Source organism: Melozone crissalis, unplaced genomic scaffold (assembly GCF_028551555.1).
Source record: "Melozone crissalis strain CALT ecotype California unplaced genomic scaffold, PUWL_Pcris_2 ptg000032l_1, whole genome shotgun sequence".
Classification (NCBI taxonomy): Eukaryota; Metazoa; Chordata; class Aves; order Passeriformes; family Passerellidae; genus Melozone; species Melozone crissalis.
In genome coordinates this window covers 3,587,254-3,606,643 of record NW_026535810.1, presented here as the reverse complement: position 1 = coordinate 3,606,643, position 19,390 = coordinate 3,587,254, and the positions used below count along the sequence as shown (strand labels likewise).

The 19,390-nt window shown below is 59.7% G+C and overlaps 1 protein-coding gene across 1 annotated transcript; it reads left to right on the top strand.

Annotated features, from left to right (window-relative positions):
- Positions 1–2,717: 2,717 nt before the first annotated feature.
- PLCD3 (phospholipase C delta 3) lies at positions 2,718–18,996 on the top strand. The gene is given in 18 exon segments (XM_054281373.1): positions 2,718–2,762; positions 3,166–3,384; positions 3,386–3,524; positions 6,215–6,376; positions 8,276–8,504; positions 9,187–9,316; positions 9,974–10,199; positions 10,899–11,100; positions 11,674–11,818; positions 12,384–12,536; positions 12,614–12,766; positions 13,108–13,143; positions 14,054–14,213; positions 15,111–15,227; positions 15,310–15,458; positions 16,385–16,520; positions 18,305–18,454; positions 18,529–18,996. Coding segments are annotated over 18 exon segments (2,640 nt in total). The 3' UTR covers positions 18,618–18,996.
- The last annotated feature ends 394 nt before the right edge of the window (positions 18,997–19,390 follow it).

Sequence of the window (19,390 nt, the reverse complement as noted above, 5' to 3'; positions counted from 1 at the left end):
TCCCGCGGGATCCCGTCCAGGCCGGCAGAAAACAGAAACGGCAGAGCCAGGGAGGGGAGGGACCGAGCCGGGATTTGGGATTTGTTGTGCCCTGGGGTTGGGGGAAATGAAACAGGAAAGCCTTATAAATATGATTGCCTGGCAAAAGATTTTGAGAATATGGAAACTATAAGTGAGACTGAAATGAAAGCAAGCTTTGAGATGCCTCAGTTACTGAACAACTGGAAAACAATGGCATGGCCAGCTGAAGGTGATCCCCTTTTGATGGAACAACACCCTCTGCTTGCAGACAGGCCCAAGGGTCAGAGCAGACCCTACAGCTTGGCAGAAGGGGCCCAAAGAGGAGTTTTTAGGGTTTTAAATGTAACACAGGATGGTAATGTAATGATTCTTATGGGCTGTATGTAAATGCTGTAGGATTTGTATCTTGTACTGGATTGGTTAGTGAGAATCAGAATATTCAACACAGAAGATTTATGGTATTGGAATGGGAACCTCGCTCTCTTGCCCTTTTGCTCTCTCACCCTCTCATCCTCTCTCCCCCTCTCTTCTCTCAGCCTGCTCTGAGCTGTGTTTGGCAGCTCCCAGCAGGGCCCTGCACCCAGGCCCTTTGCAATAAACCCCAAATTCCAAACCTGGCTGCAGAGATCTCTCATCTCCATCCATCCTGACCATGCTACCCCTCATCAATCCTACACCGTGGGGTTTTTGCAGGCAGAGGTGTTTATCCTGCTCATCCCACCCTGATGAATTCCTGGCAGGAACAGAGCTTGCAGCAAAGCCCACTGATGTGGTTTGAAATTGCATTTTTGGGGTGACTCCGGTGTCGCCCGGTGTCTCAGTTTGGAAAGACAGGAATCTGCTAACTGTGAAAAGCGCCAGTCACTTGTTTTTAAAATGTTTAAAGTTGAATAGTAATAAAATGGTTATAAAAATAGGAATACAGTTAGAGTAATAATAATTTGGACAAATTGAATTAGGACAATATGAGACAATAGAGACAAAGTCCGGTACCTTTTTCTGAGCAGCACGAGCCCGAAAAAGGATCCATGTTAACAGAGGATTAACCCTTAAAAGCAACAGCCTGTTGCATATTCATACACTTCATACATGATGCATAAATTCCATTCAAACACAGGATTCTGTCTGGTCATCATCAACTTCTTCCTCTGAATCCTAACAGCGCCTTCGAGGTGGGAAGAAGTTCATTTCTTCTGATAATGGAGCAATAAATTCTTATTCTCTGAAAGATTCAGGTGTCCTGTGGCTGCTATCTCACTGCAAGTCCTTTCTTTAAAAAAAAACTATCCTACATAGCATAGTTTCTATTTTAATATTTTTTATAACCTAAAACTATATTTAACACAGTACTTAAGAGAATTAATACAGCATTACTTTCTAACACAACACATATAATATTCATTTGAATATTTGCAAAAAAACCAATCATAAAATACACAATTTTCACACTAAGGCAGGCAGGAGCCTCCCCTGAAATGGAGAATGTAAACCCTCCCCACTCCTCTGAATTGCTGTAAATTTTAAATTAAGGGGCTCTCAGGCAAAAATATGGGAGCAGGAAATAACAGTTCTTTAATAGGGAAAAGGAAAATAAATAAAAGGATAAAATAAACACTGCAGTGCACCAGAACAACACCGACAGAGTCAGAACCCAGCCCGACACCCTGTGGGTCAGGGTGTTGGTGGCAGTGCCATTGGAATTGTGGCTCAGCCCTCCTGCAGTGTCAGGGCTGGTTCTGTTGGAGCAAGGAGGATCTGCAGAGAAGGATGTATTCTTCCTCTGAAGATCCAGTGGAGGAAGAGGCAGCTGCTGTTCCTCTGGGGAATCCAGTGCAGAAAGCCATGCTGGTGTCTCAAACCCTCTGGATTATATCTGGGCAGCAATGCTTGGCTCCTCCCTCTGGGCTCACATCTCCCAGTGGGATGTTATAGTTCTTATCAGCCATGCAGTGACATTCAATAGCTGTTATCAGCAATGTCCCCTCCCAGGGAGGTGTGAATGTGGTCACTCAAAGAGAGAGATAAGGCAAACTGCCCACTTGACAAAGGTAATCTGTCATACAGATGGTAATGGAAAACATCTTGCATTGCAATCTTCAACACCCTGTCCCCAAAGTCTTCATGAAGAGCTTTATCCCCCCAAACACAGCCCAGATGTGTCCCCAGCTGTCCAGATGTGGCAGGAGCCGCCCAGGTCTGGAACCACAGCATAAAACTCTGTCCCAGGCTGCTCAGGTGCTGTCCAGATGTCTCCCTGCATGCACAGATGTTGCTCTGGGATAAGCAGAGATTGTCCCAGGAGCTCCCAGTGGTTGCTCTGGGTGCCCAGATGTTGCTCAGGACACACAGACATCACCCAGGGTGCCCAGATGTTCCCTTAGTATCTTCCAACACCCCCCAGCGTACCCACATGCTGCCCTAAGAGCCCAGATGTCACCCCAGGATACTCAGGTGTCACTCCAGATGTTGCCCAGATGTTGCCCAGATATTGCTCCAGCCTGCCTTGCTCTCGGGGGCCTCAGGGCAGGCTCAGGGTGGGCACAGCAGGAATTTCCCCATGGAAAGGGTGCCCAGGCCTTGGGAAAAGCTGCCCAGGGAGGTTTGGAGTGCCCATCCCTGGAGTGTCCAAGGAATTCCTGGATGTGGCACTGAGTGCCCCGGGCTGGGGACAAGGGGAGGGGTCAGGCACAGCCTCGATGATCCCAGGGGTCCTTCCCACCCTAAACCCTTCTGGGGTCTGTGTGAGTGTGGCTGAACACTCACACTCACACTCACACTCACACTCACACTCACACTCACACTCACGGCTCTGGGACTGGCACCTTCCGGTTCATTCTGCTGCCCCTCCTCGGTGTCCCCTCACTGGGGACAGTCCCCTGGGTGTCCCCGGGTGTCCCTCTGCTGGTTAGCCCCGGTCAGCCCCGGTCAGTCCCGGTCAGCCCCGGTCAGCCCCGGTCAGCCCCGTTCAGCCCCGTTCTCCCCGGTCAGCCCCGGTCAGCCTCCGTCAGCCCCGTTCAGCCCAGATCAGTCCCGGTCAGCCCCGTTCTCCCCGGTCAGCCCCGGTCAGCCCCGTTCAGCCCCGGTCAGTCCCGGTCAGCCCCGGCCAGTCCCGGTCAGCCCCGGGCCGGCACAAACGGTTAACAGAGCCCGGCTGCCCCGTGGCTCCTCCCGGTCCCTCCCCGCGGGCCGGCCCCGGTCACGGCCCGACCGCCCAGCCCCAGCCCCAGCCCCAGCCCCAGCCCCGACCTCCGCCACCGCCCAGCCCGGTTACACCGGCCGGGGACACCGGGAGCGACACAACCGGCCGGGACACCGGGAGCACCGGAAGCACCGGGAGCACCGGAGTCCCGAAACACTCCCGAGACACCGGCGGTACCGGGGGTACCGGGGATCCCGGGCCATGATCTGCGGCAGGAGGGCGCGTCCCGCCGCCGAGCAGCTCCGAGCCCCGTCCGACGGTGCCGGTGGCTCCCGCCGGCCCGGGAGAGCCCTGAAGAAAATGGGTGAGTCCGGGGGGAACCGGGCAGGAACCGCGGCGGGGATGGGGCAGGGGGGTCCGGGAGGGTCCCCGAGGTTGTTGGGGACCCCTGTGACAGGAACAGGTCCCCATGGCTGGGATGGGTCCCCAGGGATGGAAGGGTCCCCCAAGCAGGGAGGGATCCCCAAAATATCTGCGCATGACCCCGGCCATTGGGGGACAGCAGGGTCGGGGTTTGGCCACATCACAGGTGACAGGAGCCCCCCTGTCTCAGGGCATTTGCTGTCCCCAAGGCTCGGGTGCCACTCCCCAACACCGTGCCTCAGTTTCCCCTGGCACAGGGGGCACAGGGGGCTCAGCAGGGTCAGGGGGGTCCTGAGAGGAGCAGGAAGGGGCAGGGCTGGCCCTGTGCCCCCAGCTCTGGACATGGGGCTGTGTGTCTGGAGCTGCGGAAGCTCCGTGTGTCTGTGTGTCTGTGTCTGTGTGTCTGTGTGTCCCTCTGTCCCTGTGTCCCTGTGGCTGTGTGTCCTTGCACTCATCTGTCCCTGCACCTCTATATCCACACACCCACCTGTCCGTCTGTCCCTGCACCTCTTTATCCATGCATGTCCGTCTGTCCCTGCCTCCCAGCACCCGTGTGTCCATGCCTGCCCTGGGCTGTGTCTGGGAGCACCCACCCCTATGTCCATGCATGTCCATGTGTCTGTCTGTGCGTCCCAATGCTCATGCGCCCACATTCCCACATGTCCGTGTGTCCTGCAGCAGTGCATCCATGTGGATCCATGCATCCCTGCATCCTGTCAGTGCATCCCTGTGTCCCCTGTGACTGAACACCTGTGTCCATGCACCTGTGCATGCACCCACCCTCCTGAATGTCCGTGTGTCTGTCTGTCCTTCCATCAGCAGATCCATGGTTCCGCACATCCCTGCGTCTCTGTATCCATCATGCACATGTCCTTGTGTCTGTGCACCCACACAGCTGTGCCCATGGATCTGACATTCCACATGCTCATCCCTGTGCCCACAGATCTGACATTCCATGTGTCCATGGATCTGATATTCCTGTGCCCATCCCTGTGCCCATGGACCTGTATCCATGTGTCCATCCCTGTGCCCATGGATCTGACATTCCTCGTGCCCATGGACCTGTATCTATGTGTCCCTACATGCCTGTGCCCACAGATCTGATATTCCTGTGCCCATCCCTGTGCCCATGGATATGACATTCCCTGTGCCCACAGACCTGACATTCCATGTGCCCATGGATCTGACATTCTTGTGCTCATCCCAGTGCCCATGGACCTCACATTCCATATGCCTACAGATCTGACATCCCATGTGCCCATGGATCTGACATTCCTGTGCCCACCCCTGTGCCCATGGATCTGTATCCATGTAACAATCCCTGTGCCCATGGATCTGACATTCCTGTGCCCATCCCTGTGCCCACAGATTCGACATTCCCTGTGCCCATAGATCTGACATTCCATGTGCCCATCCCTATGCCCATGGAGCTGTATCTGTGTGCCTGTCCCTGTGTCCATGGATATCTGACATTCCCTATGCCCATGGCACTGTATCCATGTGCCCATCTCTGTATCTATGTGCCCATCCCTGTGCCCATGTGTCCCCAGATCCCTGCAGCCCCATGTTTGTGTCCCCATGTCCCCATACCCTCTGTCCTGCACCTTGGGCAGGATGTGACCGTGCAGGGGGTGCTGGCAGCTGTGGCTGCATCCCCGAGGCCACGGTGGCTCAGGGTGTCCCCAGAGCCCCCAAACCACCCTTTGCCAGCCCAGGAGTGGAATCCCCATCCAGAGCAGGACGTGGCCACTGGAGGTCTTGGGAATGGCTGCCAAAACAAGAAAGGGAGGAAATAACCATGCTGAGAACAGATGGAAAAATCCTGGCTGAGTGAGGCGTGGGCCTGCCAGTCCCCCGAGGCCACCCTGTCATTGTTCCCAGCCTGAGCTGTGCTGCTGGCACCGTCCTGGCATTCTCCATGCAGGATCTGGGCAGCTTTGCTGGGATTTGGCAGCTGGGCTGTGTCCCTGCTGTGCCCTGAACAGCCTCACTGGGCTCCACAGGGGGCAAGAGCAGTGGCATGTCCTGTCTGTCCTCTCCTGCCTGTCCTGTCCCATCCCATCCCATTATCCCATTCCCATCCCCATTCCCATTCCAACCTGTTTGTTCCACCCCATCCCATCTGCTCTGTCCCATCCCATCTGCCTCATCTTGTCCCATCCCACCCTGTCCCATCCTGTCCTGTCACGTTTGTCCTGCCCACCCTGTCCCATCCTGTCCTGCCCACTCTGTCCCATCTAATCCAGTCTGCTCCACCCCCTCCTGTCCAGTCTTGCTTGTCCCATCTTGTCTCATCTTGTCCCATCTGCACTGTCACATTGTGTCATTCATGTCCCACCCCATCAGCCTCTCCGGTCCATCTCACCCTGTCCTGTCTCATCCCTCCATCCTGTCTTGTGCCATCCCATCCCATCCCATCCCATCCCATCCCATCCCATCCCATCCCATCCCATGCCATCCCTCCTCTCCCATTTGTTCCATGCCATCTCACAGGATACAGATGTGCACCCAGATGTGCACCAATCCCCCCCAGCCTGTGCCCCTCATGCCCTCAGAGCCCCCAGTGCCCCCAGAGCCCCCGGTGCCCCCCGTGTCCCCCGTGCCCGCGGTATCCCAGGGCTGTCCCCGCAGGGCTGACGGAGGATGAGGATGTCCAGCGGATGCTCCAGGGGTCGCTGCTGTGGAAGGTGAAGGCCCGGGGGGGCTCCAGGGCGCGGCTGTTCCGCCTGCAGGAGGACGGGGTCACCGTGTGCTTCGAGGGACGGTTCCGGCGCGCCCGCGCCCCCCGGAGCTGTGAGTGCTGCCACTGCCACTGTCACTGTCACTGTCACTGTCACTGTCACTGTCCCATCCCAGAGCTGTGAGTGCTGCCACTGTCACTGTCCCTGTCCCATCCCAGAGCTGTGAGTGCTGCCACTGTCCCTGTCACTGCCACTGTCCCATCCCAGAGCTGTGAGTGCTGCCACTGCCACTGCCACTGTCACTGTCACTGTCACTGTCACTGTCCCATCCCAGAGCTGTAAGTGCTGCCGCTGTCGCTGTCATTGTGCCATCCCCGGAGCTGTGAGTGCTGCCCCTGTCCCACCTCGGGGCTTGGGGACACCAGACACACCAGCTGCAGGGAACAGGAGCTGGGCATTGCCCCAGACCCATCCCTAAACCCCACCAAGGACCTGACCCTTACCCAGACCCCACCTGGGACCCCGATCCCAATCCAGGACCTCGTCTACAGCCTTGGGTCTGGATTCCCACACAGAATCCAGAGAGGGACATGTCCATGTGAGACCCAGACCCTAACCCAGACCCCAACCCAGGGCGCCCACCTGGAATCCAGACCCTACCCCAGGACCCAGATCCATTCCCAGCATCCAGAACCCACCCTGGATCCTGAGCACAGCCCAGTTCCCAGACCCCCACCCAAGATCTGGATCCCCATTCAGAACCCAAACCCCTCCCTGAGTTCCAGGACCCAGATCCCAGCCCAGGACCCAAATCCTCCAGTGAGAACCAAGGGATTGCCACTTCTGGGACGTGGAACTCCACAATCCAGACCCCACCTGTGCCCCAGATTCCTGCCTGGATCCCCACCTGTGACCTGGACTCAGACATCTCCCCCCCAGCCAGACCCCAGCTGAGGACCCAGACCCCAACCCTGCACCCCAATCCTGGGCTCCAGACCCTCACCTGAGCTGAATCTAACCCAGAATGGGGACCCCCACCCAATACCTGCCCTCCAGCACCGTTCACCCAGCGGCTCCCAGAGCCTTCCAGCCCTTCCCAGTGCCTCCCAGTACATGGAGCTGGGAGAGCCTCCACCCGTCCCCATCCCTGCGAGGTCCCGTCCCCATCCCGGCCAGACTCTGTCCCCCTCCCCGGTGTCACCCATCCGGGACGGGTGCCCGGGGCACGGCGGCTCCGTCCTCTCCCTGGCAGCGTCCCCGTCCCCATCCCCGCGGGGACAGCGGCTCCTGGCGCGCCTGGGATTAGCGGGATAAGCCCGGCAGCGGCACCGAGCGGGGCCCGGCCCCGTGCCGGGGGGTGTCTGTCTGTCCTGGGGAGGTGTCTGTCCTTCCCAGGAGTGTCTGTCATCAGCAGCCAGGGTGTCTGTCCATCCCAGGGGGTGTCTGTCCGTCCCGGGGGGTGTCTGTCCGTCCCGGGGGGTGTCTGTGTGTCAGCAGCCAAGGTGTCTGTCCTTCCTGGGAGGTATCTGTCCATCCCAGGGGCTGTCTGTCTGTCCCGCGGGGTGTCTGTCCGTCCCGGGGGTGTCTGTCCGTCCCGGGGGTGTCTGTCTGTCCCGGAAGGTGTCTGTCTGTCTGTCCATCAACATCCAGGGTGTCTGTCCGTCAGCAGCTGGGGTGCCTGTCCGTCCCAGGGGCTGTCTGTCCATCAGCAGCCGAGGTGTCTGTCCTTCCTGGAGGGTGTCTGTCCACCCCGTGGGGTGTCTGTCCGTCAGCACCTGGGGTGTCTGTCCATCCCAGGGGGTGTCTGTCTGTCCTGGGGGGTGTCTGTCCGTCCTGGGGGGTGTCTGTCCATCAGCAGCCGGGATGTCTGTCCGTCCCACGGAGTGTCCATCCATCAGCAGCTGGGGTGTCTGTCCGTCAGCAGCCAGGGGGTGTCTGTCTGTCTCGGGGGATGTCCCGCAGGATGCTGGCAGGTGTCTGACCCGCCCACTGTCCCCCCCTGTCCCCGCAGTCTCGGTGGCGCTGATCGAGGCCGTGCGCGAGGGTCGCCGCTCCGAGGGGCTGCGCAAGCACGGCGCCGCCTTCCCCGAGCGCCACTGCTTCAGCCTGGCCTTCAAGGGCCGCCGCAAGAACCTGGACCTGGCTGCCCGCGGGGAGGAGGACGCCCGGCACTGGGTGCAGGGGCTGGGCAAGCTGATGGGGAGGCTGCAGGCCATGAGCCAGATGGAGAAGCTCGACCAGTATCCTTGGAGGAGGGGTTGGGGACAGGGTGGGTATTGGGATATAATCCCAATATTGCTGGATGGAACGTGCCTGGGCTCATCTGGCCCTTGCTGCTTGACCAAGGGTGGCAGCTGTGGTGGTTTCACCTCAGAGACACCTTTGGCTAAGCTGGATGCTGCCGCTGGCACTTGGGACAAGTCCAGGCATGCAGGAGCTCAGGTTTACCTCTGGAGGGAAGGCTTTAGGTGAGGTGAAGGAAAAGGAAATGGGTCCTGCTGGAGGGTTTGGATCCAGAGCTTTATTCCTTGCCCTCAGGCCTCTGAATGCAGCAATGGCTCCAACAGAACAAGAACCGTGTGGTTGCTGTGTCTTTTAACCCCAGGGAGAGGGGCAGGGCAGGGGTAGGGATCCCACCAACCAGGTAAGGGAGGGGGTGTCTCAAGGGACAAATGACACCTGGATGGCCCAATGTCCCCAGGGCTGAGAGGCATCTTTTGAACTCTGCCAATCACACGATGCCCTTGCTGGCATATCGAGATTGACGGACAGCCTTCAGCAGGAGGCAATGGGAGGGGAAGGGAGAGGGTGTTGGCACACCTGGGAAAGGGACTGGAATAGCTGAAACAGGCTATCAGATCATACTGCAACAGGTGGGGATGGCTGTGGGTGACTCTGAGAGGTTTCCTTAGCTCGGTGCAGTTGGATCCACGGGGTCCTGCAACGAGCAGACAGGAACAAGGACAACAAGATGTCCTTCCGGGAGGTGAAGAGCATGCTGAGGATGCTCAACATCGACATGGACGATGTCTACGCCTCCAAGCTCTTCAAGGTACCTGAGCTGCACCACCCAGTGGCTCCTTCTCTGCATTTCCCAGCACAGAGAGCTGACAAACTCCTCACACCAAAGCCACCAAGGGCTGGGTCCCACAAGGAGCACGTGGTGAAGAGGGGTGAGGTGGGCTGAGATGTCCCAGCTGCTGTTCTGTGTGTCCCCAAGGTGGGACATTTCTCCTCCATGGAGAGCTGCTCCTCTGGGCATCTCCCACAGATGGACACGTGGATGTGTGGGTATAGAGGAACAAGGAGAGATGGACACATTTATGTGTGAATATAGAGGTGCAGGGACAGACAGACACATGGATGTGTGTGTGGATATGGAGGTGCAGGGACAGATGGACAGGTGGATGTGCCCATATAGAGGTACAGGGACAGATGGACACATGGATGTGTAGATATAGAGAAACAAGGACAGATGGACAGATGGATGTGTGAATATAGAGGCACAAGGACAGAAACTGAGGCACGGAGCTCTGCTCCGCTCCATCCCAGAGTGGGGGCTCAGGGGGCTCTGGCAGGGGGATCAGAGGGCACAGGACTCACCCCACTCACCCTGCCCACTCCAGGGACAGGCAGGACAAGGCAGGGGGTGGCTGTGCCCCGTCCCCACAGGCAGGGGACAGTCCCTGAGGCTGGGCTGTGCCACCAGGAGTGCGACCACTCGGGCAACGAGCGGCTGGAGGGCCGGGAGCTGGAGGAGTTCTGCCGGCGGCTGCTGCGGCGCCCCGAGCTCGAGGAGCTCTTCGGGCGCTACTCGGGCGAGGACCGGGTGCTGTCGGCCGAGGAGCTGCAGGATTTCCTGAGGGACCAGGGCGAGGAGAGCAGCCTGCGCCAGGCCCGCGCCATCATCCGCACCCACGAGCTCAACGACAAGGGTGAGGTGGGGGATCGTGGGGTGGGAGCTCATGGATGTAGGGATGGGGCTCTGATTTGGGGTATCACCACCCCAAATGGGTATGGGGTCCTCCAAGGTTTCTACACTGTCCTGGTGCCCATTCCCAGTGTCTGCCATCCTACACATGGCCTGGCTGGCACCTGGTGGATGTGACACCATGGGGACAGGGCATGTCCCTTGGGGATGGTGAGGATGGGCAGCAGGTGGACTTGACATCTCATGGGTGGTGTGATGCCAGCTCTGGCATGAATGTGACACTGCTGAGGGACTTCTGTCCTCCTCAGGTCCCACCATGGCAGGTGCAGGGTGAGCACAGCTCTAGGGGACATTATGGTGGGGATGGAGGAGCTCCATGTCACAATAGTACCCTTAAGGCAGATGTGGCACTGATGGAGGACATCAGATGGGAGATGGGACACAAAGGGGACCTCCCCTGAGTGCTACAGTGCCAGGTCTGGGGTGACACGGCACTGGGAGGACAGAGGGCATCAGGGTGAGGACAGGGAACTTTCACAGCTCATGGGTGTCACCATGCCACATCCAGAGTGAATGTGACACCAGCAGTTTGGGTGACATCAGGATGGAGATGGGACACACATACACGTCCCCTGGGTGCCACAGTGCCAGGTCAGGGACGAACATGGCACCTCCAAGTGACACCTGCCACCGTGTCCCACAGCCAAGCAGCAGGACCTGATGATGCTGGACGGTTTCATGATGTACCTGCTGTCGGCTGCTGGGGACATCCTCAACCAGGAGCACACCAAGGTGCACCAGGACATGAGCCAGCCCCTGAGCCACTACTTCATCTCCTCGTCCCACAACACCTACCTGACCCGCAACCAGGTCGGCGGCAGCAGCAGCACCGAGGCCTACGTCAGGTGTGTGTGTCCTGGGGAACAGGATGGGGACAGACGGACACGTGGATGGGTGGGTATAGAGGTGCAGGGACAGATGGACATGTGGGTGTGTGGGTATAGAGGTGCAGGGACAGACGGACGCATGAATGTGTGGATATCAAGTACAAGGACAGATGGACAGAGGGACACATGGATATAGAGGAACAAGGACAGATGGACGCGTGGGTGTGTGGATATAGAAGTACAGGGACAGATGGGTGGGAGGACACACAGCCACAGGGACACACGGACACAGGACACACAGGCACAGGGACACAGGGACACAGGGACACATGGACACACGGACACAGGGACATGGACACAGGGACACACGGACACAGGGACACAGGGACACGGACACAGGGGCACAGGGACACAGGGACACACAGCCACAGGGACACAGGGACACACGGACACAGGGACACAGGGACACGGACACAGGGACACACAGACACAGGGACACAGGGACACGGACACAGGGACACACAGACACAGGACACACAGCAGCTCCCGTGGCCCCAGGGCACAGTGTCTGACCGGTGCCGGTGTGTGCAGGGCGCTGCGGGCCGGGTGCCGCTGTGTGGAGCTGGACTGCTGGGAGGGCCCGGACGGGGAACCTGTGGTGTACCACGGGCACACCCTCACCTCCAAAATCCTCTTCCGAGATGTCATCGAGAGCATCCGCGACTCCGCCTTCGAGGTGAGACTGGGTGGGAGCCCTGGGGGTGCCCGGTGCCTGGTGCTGAGTGTGGAGTGTATGGTACCTGGTGCCCAGTGCCCGGTGCCCAGTGCCAAGTGTGGAGTGCCTAGTGCCCAGTGCTGAGTGTGGAGTGTGGAGTGCCCGGTTCCTGGTGCCCAGTGCTGAGTGTGGAGTGTGGGCTGCCCGGTGCCCAGTGCTGAGTGTGGAGTGTGGCGTGCCCAGTGACTGGTGCCCAGTGATGAGTGTGGCATGCCCAGTGACCAGTGTCCAGTGCTGAGTGTGGAGTGTGGGGTGCCCGGCTCCTGGTGCCCGGTGCCGAGTGTGGAATATAGGGTGCCTGGTGCTCGGTGCCCAGTGCCCGGTGCTGAGTATGGAGTGTAGGGTGCCCGGTGCCCGGTGCTGAGTGTGGAGTGTGGCGTGCCCAGTGCCCAGTGCTGAGTGTGAAGTGCCCAGTTCCCGGTGTGGAGTGCCCAGCACCCGGTGCCTGGTGCCCGGTGTGGAGTGTGGAGTGTAGGGTGCCCGGTTGCCGGTGCCCGGTACTGAGGGCTGCCCTCCCCATGCCCAGAAATCGCCCTACCCCGTCATCCTGTCCCTGGAGAACCACTGCGGGCTGGAGCAGCAGGCCACCATGGCCCGGCACATGAAGGCCATCCTGGGGGACAGGCTGCTGACACAGCCCCTGCAGGGACAGGACCCTCACGAGCTCCCCTCCCCAGAGGTAAGGCCACCCGTGTGCCACCACCATGGTGTCCCCGTGTCCCCTCTGAGCCCTGAGGTCGCACCTGCTCTCTGCAGCAGCTGAAGGAGAAGATCCTGGTGAAGGGCAAGAAGCTGCCAGAGCTGTGGCAGGAGCCACAGGGTGTCACCTCCCTTCTGGACCCCGAGGAGGAGGAAGAGGAAGAGGAGGAAGAAGAGGAGGAGAAGGTGCAGGAGAGAAGCCCACGGCGGGTGAGAGGCTTCCCCAGGGATGTGGTTTTGGGGGATGATGGAATCCTGGTGGACCTGATGGATCAGAGCATCCTGGTGGTGCCAGGGGGACCATGAGATCCTGGTGGTGCCAGGGGACCATGGCATCATGGTGGTCCTGATGGATCAAGCATCCTGGTGGTTTTGGGGTACCTGGTGGTCCTGATGGATCAGAGCATCCTGGTGGTGCCAGGGGACCATGGCATCATGGTGGTCCTGATGGATCAGAGCATCCTGGTGGTGCCAGGGCATCCTGGGGCTGTCCCAGCTGGGCACTGTCAGCTCTGCCATGCCCTCTGCAGCCCTGCTCTCTCCTCTTTCAGTCGCTGCAGTCGCTGCAGGAGATCAAACCTCTGCAGGTGGGTGATGCTGGAGATGGGGGGGCTCACAGGGTGGGTGCTGTGGGGGTGGTGAGTGGCTGTCAGAGGGGACAGAGCTTGGGGACCCCTCAGCTGTGCCTCCCTCATCCTCTTTCTGGGGTTTCCAACACTTTGATTTCTCTGTCACCTCAAGTTCTCCATCGTGTTGGGCCGTCATCACATCCAGGGTGACCTCTTGGGGTTGGCATCACTTTGGGGTCTCTGTTACCTCAAGTATTCCATCCTCTTGGGGTGCCCATCACCTCAGGGTCTCCAGCACTTTGGGGTCTCCCTCATCTTGGGTCTGTAACATCCCTTGGGTTCTCCATGACTGTAGGTTCTCAACCTCCTTGGGCTACTCCAAGCCCCTGGTCCATCAATTCCATTGCCTGGGGTTCTGCACCACCTTGGAGTCTCTGTCACCTCAAGTGTTCCATCCTCTCAGGGTCTCCAGCACTCTGGGGTCTCCCTCATCTTGGGGTCTGTAACATCTTGGGTTGTCCATCCCCTTGGGTTTTCCATGACTTTGGGTTCTCCATGACTGAAGGTTCTCAACCTCCTTGGGTTCCCCATCAGCCCGTGGTCCATCACTCCATTGCCTGGGGTTCTGCACCACCTTGGAGTCTCTGTCACCTCAAGTATTCTATCCTCTTGGGGTCTCCAGCACTTTGGGATCTCCCTCATCTTGGCGTCTGTAACATCTCAGGTCATCCATCCCATTGGGTTCTCCATGACTGCAGGTTCTCAACCTGCTTCGCTTCCCCCAAGCCCCTGGTCCATCACCTTGGGGTCTCCACTGCTTTGAGGGTCTCCATAGCCTTGGGACTCTCAGCACTCAGCACTAGCAGGGGAGGGGGTCTGTAGACCCTCAGGTGCCACCAAGGCCAGCTTGTCCCTGTGGCTCCCTCAGGCCAAGGACGCGTCGCAGGTGTCCCCGGAGCTGTCGGCGCTGGTCGTGTACTGCCAGGCTGTGCCCTTCCCCGGGCTGGCCCAGGCCCTGCGCCACCCCCAGCCCTGCCACGTGTCCTCCTTCAGCGAGAGGAAGGCTCGGAAGCTCATCAAGGAGGCAGGTGAGGGCCACCAGACAGGGACAGGGTGGCTCCTGAGGCACTGGGATGCAGGATGGGCTGGGAATGGTGGGCTCGGTCTCTAGGGTGGCTCCATGAGGGGTCAGGGCCCTGCTGGTCTCACCCAGGCTGCCCTGGATGGGTGGGACTGGGGTCTGCTGGCAGGGCCTGAGGCCAGGGATGGGGTCACACAAACAGGATAAAGGTCTGGGATCGGGATTTGGGATGTGGCATCTGGGTCCAGGATCTGGGGATGGGAATAAGGTCTGGGTCAGAGTCCAGAACTGAAATCGGGGGTCAGGGTCAGAATCTGAGGTCAGGGCCTGAGATTAAGATCTGAGTCAGATTTTGGGTGTTCAGGGTCTGGGGGCCAGGGTCAGTGTCTGGAGTCAAGGATTAGGATCTGGGTCAGGGCTTGGGGCTGGGAATAAGGTCTGGGTCAGAGCCCAGGGACTGAAGTCTGGGGTCAAGGGCTTGGGGTCAGGGTCAGGGTCAGAATCTGAGGTTAGGCAGGGCCTGAGATTAAGATCTGAGTTAGTGTTCAGGGTCTGGGGTCTAGGGTCAGTCCAGGGTCTGGAGTCAAGGATAAGGATCAGTGTCAGGCCATAGGCTTGAGGGTCTTGGTTTGGAGCCTGAGGTCCAGGGATCAGGGTCAGGGTCTGGGTTCCATGGTCAAGGTCCAGGGTCAGGGGTCTAAAGTCAAGGTGTGGGGCCAAGATCAGGATCAAGGGTCAGAGGTTTGGTGTCAGGGATCCAAGGTCAGGGTCAGGTTTGGGGTCTGGTTTCAGGATCATATGTCAGGCTGTCCCACCCATCTGGGCAGGCTCTGTCTGCGTCCTTGGGCCCCTCATCCTCTGTAGGGACCGCCAGCAGCCCCCTGAGCCGTGTCCCCCTCCCCAGGCCCAGCCCTGGTCCGGTACAACGCCCGCCAGCTCAGCCGCGTGTACCCGCTGGGGCTCAAGATGAACTCTGCCAACTACAACCCCCAGGAGATGTGGAACGCTGGCTGTCAGCTGGGTGAGACCCCAGTCCCCCTGACCTGGTACCCACCCCCGGAGGTGCCACCCACCCCTGACAGCCCGTCCTGCTGTCCCCACAGTGGCCCTGAACTTCCAGACGCCGGGATACGAGATGGACCTGAACGCCGGGCGCTTCCTGCCCAACGGGCGCTGTGGCTACGTCCTGAAACCGCCCTGCCTGCACTGCCCCCCCAGAGAGGGCTCCCGGCGCCTGGCCCTGCACATCAGGGTGAGGACACGCCACCAGCCTGTCCCCAGGGCCAGCTGAGTGCCACTCACGTCCCTGTGGGGTCACATCCATGATATTCCAATGGCTGTGTGGGTGCCACCTGCGTCTTTTCGCAGGTGACACCAACCCTGTCCCCAAATCCAGCTGGTATCAGCCATGTCCCTTCTGTGAGATGGCATCAGCCACCTCACTCCTCCTCATCCCATCCTGACTGTGCTACCCATGACACTTCTGGGGGACACCAACCCTGTCCCCAAGTCCAGCTGGTATCAGTCATGTCTCTTCTCTGAGATGGCATCAGCCACCTCCCTCTTCATCCCATCCCCACTCCTGGCTGGGTGCCATCTGCTCCCTTCTGGGGACACCACCTTGTCACCAGCCATGTGTCACCTTCTCCTGGATGGCATCAGCCATCTCCCTCCTCCTCATCCCATCCACACTCCTGACTATGCCACCCATGACACTTCTCCTGGGTGAACACCAACCCTGTCCCCAAATCCAGCTGGTATCAGCTATGTCCCTTCTCTGAGATGGCATCAGCCACCATGTCCCCAATCCCAGCCAAGTGCCACCCACATTCCTTCTCCTGAGGACCCAGCCACATGTCACTCATGTTCCTTCTCCTGTGTGGTACCAACCATATCCCTCCCCTTCACCTGATTCCCACTCCTGGCTGAGTGCCATCCCTTTCTGGGGGACACCACCTTGTCCCTTCTCCTGGATGGCACCAGCCACCTCCCTGCTCCTCATCCCATCCTGACTGTGCCACCCATGACACTTCTGGGTGACGCCACCCTGTCCCCAAATCCAGCTGCCGTCAGCCACTGGGTGGCATCACCCGCCTCCCTCCTTCCACCGTGTCCCCAGCCCCAGCCAAGTGCCACCCAGGTCCCTTCTGGGGACACCCACATGTCCCCTGTGCCCAGGTGATCACAGCCCAGCAGCTGCCCAAGCTCAACAGGGACAAGGGCAGCTCCATCGTGGATCCCTTCGTGCGCGTGGAGATCCACGGGGTCCCGGCCGACTGCGCCAAGCAACAAACCCACCACAAACTCAACAATGGTGAGTGGGGCCACCGGGGCACCCTGGGGACACCCCTGGGGACACCCTTGGGGACACCCTGGGCACCCCAAGGACATCCAGTTACCTGTCACAATGCCAGGAATGCCCAAGGACAAGCCAGGGTTCCTCAGGGCACCCTGATCCCTGCAGACACCCCATGGAACCCGATCTCCAGGGGTGCTCCAGGGACACCAAGGATTCCTCAGGGACACCCAGGGTTCCTTGGGACACCTCAGGGCACCCTGATCCAGGGACACCTTGATGCCAGGGGCACCCTAATCCCCGTGACACGGGTACCCATAGCCCAGCACTCACTGCCAGCAGGACCAGTGCCCAGCACACCCCAGTGCCCAGTATATCCCAGTATTCAGCACCCCCAGTGGCCAGTACATCCCAGTGCCCAGCTTATCCCAGTGCCCAGGACATCTCAGTCCCCTCCCCAGCACAGCCAGCTCCCCACCAATGGCAGTGTTCATCACATCCCAGTTCTCCCAGTGCTGCTCCCTCATGGTCCCCAGCACACCCAGCCCAAGCCCAGTGTGACCCCCATTTCCCCAGTATGACCCCATTCCCCCAGTATAGCCCCAGTATGAACCCCCATTCCCCCAGTATACCCCACCACAGCCCCAGTATGACCCCCAGTCCCCCAGTATGACCCCATTCCCCCAGTATACCCTGCCACAGCCCCAGTGTTACCCCCATTCCCCCAGTATGGTCCAGCCCAGCTCCAGTATAACCTCCATTCCCCCAGTATAGAGTCCCAGTATGATCCCACCCCTCCAGTCTGCTCCACCACAGTCACTGTACAACCCCCGTTCTCCCAGTATAACCCAGTCCAGCACCAGTTTGGCCCCCTTTTCCCCAGTATACCCCACCACAGCCCCAGTATGACCCCCATTCCCCCAGTACAGCCCCAGTATGACCCCCATTCTCCCAGTACAGCCCCAGTATGACCCCCATTCCCCCAGTACAGCCCCAGTATGACCCCCATTCTCCCAGTACAGCCCCAGTATGACCCCCTTTTCCCCAGTATGACCCCATTGTAGCCCCAGCATGATTCCAGTCCCCTACTATGACCGCCATTCCCCCAGTACACCCCACCACAGCCCCAGTACGACCCCCTTTTCCCCAGTACTCTCCATTGTGGCCCCCAGTATGACCCCAATTTCCCCAGTACACCCCAGTGTGACCCCCATTCCCCCAGTACACCCCAGTATGACCCCCTATTCCCCAGTACACCCCATCAGGGCTCCAGTACGACCCCCATTCTCCCAGTACATCCCAGTATGACCCCCATTCCCCCAGTACACCCCACCACAGCCCCAGTATGACCCCCATTCTCCCGGTACACCTCATTGTAGCCCCAGTATCATCCCCCATTCTCGCAGTACAGCCCCAGTATGACCCCCCATTCTTCCCAGTGTGCCCCACCATGGCCCCAGTATAACCCCCTTTATCCCAGTACTGCCCCAGTATGACCCCCAATTCCCCCACCACAGCCCCAGTACAGCCCCAGTATGGCCCCCATTCCCCCAGTACACCCCACGACAGCCCCAGTATGCCCTCCTTTTCCCCAGTACACCCCACTGTAGCCCCAGTATGACCCCCATTCCCCTAGTACACCCCAGTACAGCCCCAGTATGACCCCCTTTTCCCCAGTACACCCCACGACAGCCCCATCCCCACATCCCCAGTGCAGCACGGCAGCTCAGCGGGGCAGGGGCAGTGCCCGGGGCTCCTGCCGGTCCCCGGTGGCCCCACCCAGCCCCCTGCCGGTGCCTCAGGTTTCAACCCGCGCTGGGAGGAGACGCTGCGGTTCCAGGTGCGGGTGCCCGAGCTGGCCCTGGTGCGGTTCGTGGTGGAGGATTACGACAGCACCTCCTGCAACGACTTCGTGGGGCAGTTCACGCTGCCCCTGCCCAGCATGCGCCAAGGTGGGGGCAGGTGCCACCCCGGGGGGACACGGGGACAGCCCCTGGCACGGGCTGAGCCCCCTGTGTGTCCCCAGGCTACCGCCACATCCACCTGCTCTCCAAGGATGGCACCTCCCTGGCCCCTGCCACGCTGTTCGTGCACGTCCGAGCCAAGAGCCTGTGAGGGAGCACAGGAGGGACAGCCTGGTGTCCCCATGGAGGTGCCAGGGGGACATTGTGGCTGTGAGGGAGCACAGGAGGGACAGCCTGGTGTCCCTGAGGTGCCCATGGGGACATTGCGGCTGTGAGGATGCACAGGAGGGACAGCCTGGTGTCCCCATGGAGGTGCCCATGGGGGACATTGTGGCTGTGGGGAGGACAATAGGCTCCTCCATGAGTGGGGACAGCTGAGGACACTGCTCACCCAGTCTGTGGCTCCCCTACCCGGTGCCACCCACTGGTGTCCCACTGCTGTCCTTGAGGGGACAGAGATGCTGTGACAACCAGGATTGGGCCAATGACAGCCCCAGCACAGCCCCACGGGGGTGACATGGGTGACAACAACCAGCAAATCTCACCAGCTTTGGCCACGTTTGGGGTGCAAGGACGGTGCCACCATCACCCTGGAGTCCCTGAGGGGACCCTGCCACCACACACTCCATTGTGCCCAGGTGGGGACACATTGCCAAGCTCTGGCACAGATTTACAGCCCTGGGATCAAGCCAGTGGAATAAAGGTTTTATTTTAACAGAGCCTGTCCCAGTGTCCCTGTCACCCTCCGGGGCCCATCGTGGCTGGATGAGGGCTGAGCCCACCCCCAGACCAGCAGGGAGCTGGGGGGATTCACTGGAGCAGTCATGGGGACAAGGGGAGGGTCCCCCACCCACAACCAGGATAGCAGGGACACACGGGGGGGACACAGAGGTACTTGCATAGGTGACACAGGATCCCGAGCAG